The 4675-nt window shown below is 39.0% G+C and overlaps 1 protein-coding gene across 1 annotated transcript; it reads left to right on the top strand.

The window, feature by feature from the left end:
- Positions 1–772: 772 nt before the first annotated feature.
- LOC117360321 (olfactory receptor 6C3-like) lies at positions 773–4279 on the top strand. Its single transcript, XM_033944017.1, has 2 exons — positions 773–886; positions 3236–4279. The coding sequence occupies exons 1-2, from the start codon at positions 773–775 to the stop codon at positions 4277–4279; spliced, it is 1158 nt and encodes a 385-aa protein (XP_033799908.1).
- Positions 4280–4675: the final 396 nt, after the last annotated feature.

Here is a 4675-nt window from a genome sequence, read left to right as displayed (position 1 = left end):
TCAGCGTTTAATACATCCAGTCTGCAGGATAAATCACAAAGAGTACTCACAAAGTCAATGGTTTAGTTCCTGCAGACTACTCTGCTTCGATCACACCAATAGGATCCTCATTTTCTGGGAACTCAGCAAAACTGTTTCACCACCAAGCACACCATCTTCGCTAAAAACCCAATTTCATATGTTCAGTCCCGACCCTGTGGTACATAGGCTGCATCATACTGAGAGTAAAATTTATAGAAGCCATTTATTTAGTGGGAGATACAGCACAGTCATTTTGCAGATGCCATGTGTTGTAGGCCTTCGTGTTGACATTCACTCACCAGGCATTATCTCTTCATGGGATACTCTGAGAGAAGAGGTTCCCCTCTACCATCGAGGAAATAGAATCAGCCGTACACTGGATATGTCGATCCAAGATAGGAGGCCCCTCACCAACATTGCAATCATGCTTCAATAGATCTATGTGTGTTCAGAAGCTGAGGATATGCCACACTGTAAAGAAGCCACAGTTCAAAGAACTGTCTCCCGCATCACTCAACAAACTGAATATTCATTTATATATCCATGTTCATCAACTCATTAGCTTCACCGAATAAGAATTCACACTGCCCGATAATTTAACAGCTGTTTATGGCAGAGCAGTTAGAAATCCAGTATAGGTTTGAGACATCATTATCGCCTCCGGATCCCATAAGTCCTCCATGTCCAGCGACCATTGGGGCACTGGTAGGGGAGACACATGCACCTGGAAGTGGTGAGATAAGGACTCCCGATGAGGGTACCTTGTCAGCGGCTGAAGAAATTAACATCAACAGAGGTGTCTTTGGTTAATATTTGGAAAATCCTTCAGCATCTGGATTCTACATTTTCAAAATCAGTAGAAAAGGTAATAATAGCTTAAAAGGTTGATAATTCGACTAAGACTTTGAATCGATAAAAGAGGATTGCACTGATCGAGTCAAGCAGGCACAGAAAGAGATTCAAAATTTACAGCAATTTAAGGTTGCTATGATAAAAGGCAATAAGTTAATACATAAAAAATTGAATCAAATAGAAAATTATAATCGACATTTGAATCTCCATCTGTTGAATTTTCCTCAGACACCAGGGATATTATCTATAGATATCTTTAAAAGATATTTGACTGAAAATTTAAAACTTTATTCTAATAAAAAAACTTTCTTCCAATAAACAAATTATATTATTTGCCTACAAAAAAATTCTCAAGGAGATGGTGAGAAGGAAAACAGAGAAGTTCAGATTGATATTTATAATACTGTATATATGCTATTCTGGAATAAACTATAGCTGATGTGACTGAGAGAGCAACGCTGTTGGTATAATTTGTATTTGAGCAGGACATGAATATGGTGCTAAGATTGTACTTTAAAAATTCTCATCTCCCATTTGGGGGCCAAAGAATTTGAGTTTATCCGGACGTTGCAAAGTCTACACAGGAATGGAGAAGAATGTTTCCTTCATTAAGGCAAGAGACTATTAAAATGGGAGCGACCTTCCTGCTGGCTTATCCTTGTATATGCCTGGTCCAGTATGCTGGATGTAAATATAACTTTTATTCTCCAGAACAATTAAAGGATTTTCTGGATTTAAAGAAAATCATCAAAGATTAACTTTTGGAATTAGAAGCTAAACAAAATGGATCACACTAAGGCCTTTACATTTTCATGTTACTTTATTAAATTCAATTAATTTCTTTGTTCACCCCCCCCCCCCAATTAGAGGTCTAAGGAAGGGTAAAATGTATTTCTTGTTAAAAGCACAGGATATATTAGATAGATTGTGAGCCCACCAGGACAGACAGGGAAAAATGCTTGAGTACCTGAATGAACTCATGTAAACCGTTCTGAGCTCTCCTGAGAGAACGGTATATAAGAATTTTGTCCTATGAATATTTTTTTTGAAATGCTAATAAAAAAAAGAAAAGAAATGCAGTATAGTCCTTGAAGATCCACTCAATATGCTATATTAGATCACACGTGGCTGGAGTGCTAGGTCTTCAGAATACTGCTGAACAGCTACAGCTTTAAGGAGCATCAGAGTCACATTATTCTTCATTTAGCAGCCAAAAGATGCAAAAGGTAAGACTAATACATTTTTAAATAATGCCATTTGCTCTTCTGAAGGTACTGGGGGTGGGTCTGGGGATGTGGGAGGAGGGAGGAGGGCTCAAGAATAGGGGGATGTGGGGGGGGGGCAGAGATGTCAGGAAATATCAGGGGCGGTATGGGATATCAGGGATATAGGGATGTGAGGAGAGGATGTGGGGGATATCAAAGGGATGTCGGATTGTGAGGGGGATATGGGGGATATCAGGGTGATGTCGGGATGTCAGGGGGAGCAGTGTAGGGCTCTGCAGATCAGATGATACTGGCAGGGGACATTCCCATCAGCTGAGCTGCCAGGAATTCCCTAAACCAGCTCAGCTGATGTGGATTCTTTCTGCTGTGATCAGCTTATGGGAAGCCTACGGGTTTTTCTTTTTCACTTTAGGTGGTGGGAGGGAATCATAACCACTGGGGGAGTAAAGGGGAGGGGGTCATGCCTTAAATCCTCCAATGGTCTTGTCAGTTTGGACACCTTTGTAGAACTTAGATACAACTCAAACAGGTCTAATTGCTGGCATCTAAGTTCCCTCTAGGAAAGCTTTGATTATGGATAGAGTGCATCCAGGTTGAAGCCTGTCCGATTCCCATCCATAACATACCTCCTAACATGCCCCTTTGCTGTCTGGATGCAAAGCAGCTTAGAAGTGCTGCAGCAAGTCCAGAAAGTTGGTTTTGATTATTGGCACTTGGAGATCCCTGCTATTAGGGCGTCCAAGTGACGATAGGCTATTTTTTGGATATATTAAAATTTTGATTATGAGCCCCTTAGTTTATACTTTATCATTATTATAGTCTATTATTATTTCTAGTCTGCGTTTATCCAAAGTAGATTACTAGAAATATATAACAAAACAATTATTATACCTATAAACTTCACTAACAAAATAGCAATATCTATCTTCACTTGAGACCCAGAATATTACTGAATGCCATATTTCATGCAGCTATTATAATAATGAGTGAAGTGTATACTTGGGGATCATTGAATGGTTAATTGAATAGCTATTATAATCAACTTTTTGGATTTCTTCCATAGGTGTCCTGCTATAATGTCAAACTTTAGATACTTTTGTTTTAATTTTCTCTTTTCACTCTTCTTATTCTAACAGCTAATCAGAATGGGAGAAATATTAAAGATGAACCACACTGAAGTGACAGAGTTTATCATTCTGGGATTCTTTGAGCTTCCTGAGTTGCAGTTCCTCCTTTTTCTTGTGTTTTTGATTATTTATATGATGTCCTTGACAGGGAACCTACTTATTATAATCACAGTTTGTTCTGATTCCCATCTGCACAGTCCTATGTTCTTCTTCCTCATCAACTTGTCCTTCCTCGAAATCTGTTATGTGACTGTCACGATGCCTAAATTGTTAGCAGTGCTCATAGCACAGAATAAGACCATCTCTTTCATTCAGTGTATGACACAGATGTACCTGTTCCTGGTCTGCACAGATAATGAGGCCTACCTCCTCACTGCTATGGCCTATGATCGCTATGTTGCCATCTGCAAACCCTTGCATTACACCATCATCATGAACAAGAAAGTCTGCTTTCTTCTAGCCTTTGTTTCCTGGATGATTGGATTTCTAGGTATGGCTCCTAATGTTACTTTAATATCACAATCATCTTTCTGTAACTCCAATGAAATTAACCATTTCTTCTGTGACATGACAGCACTGATGACCCTGTCATGTTCAGGGACCACTGTCATTGAAAATATAAATTATATTGAAGGCCTTCTTTTAGGTTTCACCCCACTTTTATTAACAATTATATCATATGTATACATTATTTCTGCTGTATTAAAACTTCACTCTGCTAAAAGTAGACAAAAGACCTTTTCTACCTGTTCTTCTCACCTCACAGTTGTTCTACTATTTTATGGAACTACTGTAGCTGTGTACTTGAGACCTCAGTCTGCTGATTCCCTGGATATAAACAAAGTGCTTACCGTAGTGTATATAACTGCAATTCCACTGTTCAACCCTCTAATTTATAGTCTAAGAAATAAGGAATTGAAAGAAATGTTATGTAAAACAATCAGGAGAACTATTTTTTCCTCCAGAATTAATAAAATGCTGCACACAGCATTTGGTCACATCATTTCAACAGTTAGTAAACAGTGGAAAGTTCATAAGAGGATGCCTATATGAGATGTTATAAGGATAACATAGGCACCCATAACATAGCCTCTCCTTCCCAGTTAAATTGCTTATCACTATCTAAGTGATGATATTTAGCAATACTTAATCAGACAGTGCCATGGATATCATCACAAATTGCCCAGCAAAAAATAGTGGGCAAACAGGGGAGGAATCGAGTGTTATGCTGGTGCCAGCAAAATTCAATACCAAGACATGCATAGCTGAGTCGGTGAATTTAGGACAGCTCAAAATCTGCTGTAAATTTACTCGCCTTGCTATGCAAGCCCTGGCCTTCCTTTCTACTTCCTCACCCAAGCCACTAAACTTAAAATCCTCCCACCTGTAGTCTTAGTAGGGGCAACAGGGGCAGGAGGAAAGTCCACTCATTCTTGCTGCAGCCAATGG

This window comes from Geotrypetes seraphini, chromosome 5 (genome assembly GCF_902459505.1).
Source record: "Geotrypetes seraphini chromosome 5, aGeoSer1.1, whole genome shotgun sequence".
NCBI lineage: Eukaryota > Metazoa > Chordata > Amphibia > Gymnophiona > Dermophiidae > Geotrypetes > Geotrypetes seraphini.
This window is presented reverse-complemented; position numbering and strand designations above follow the sequence as displayed.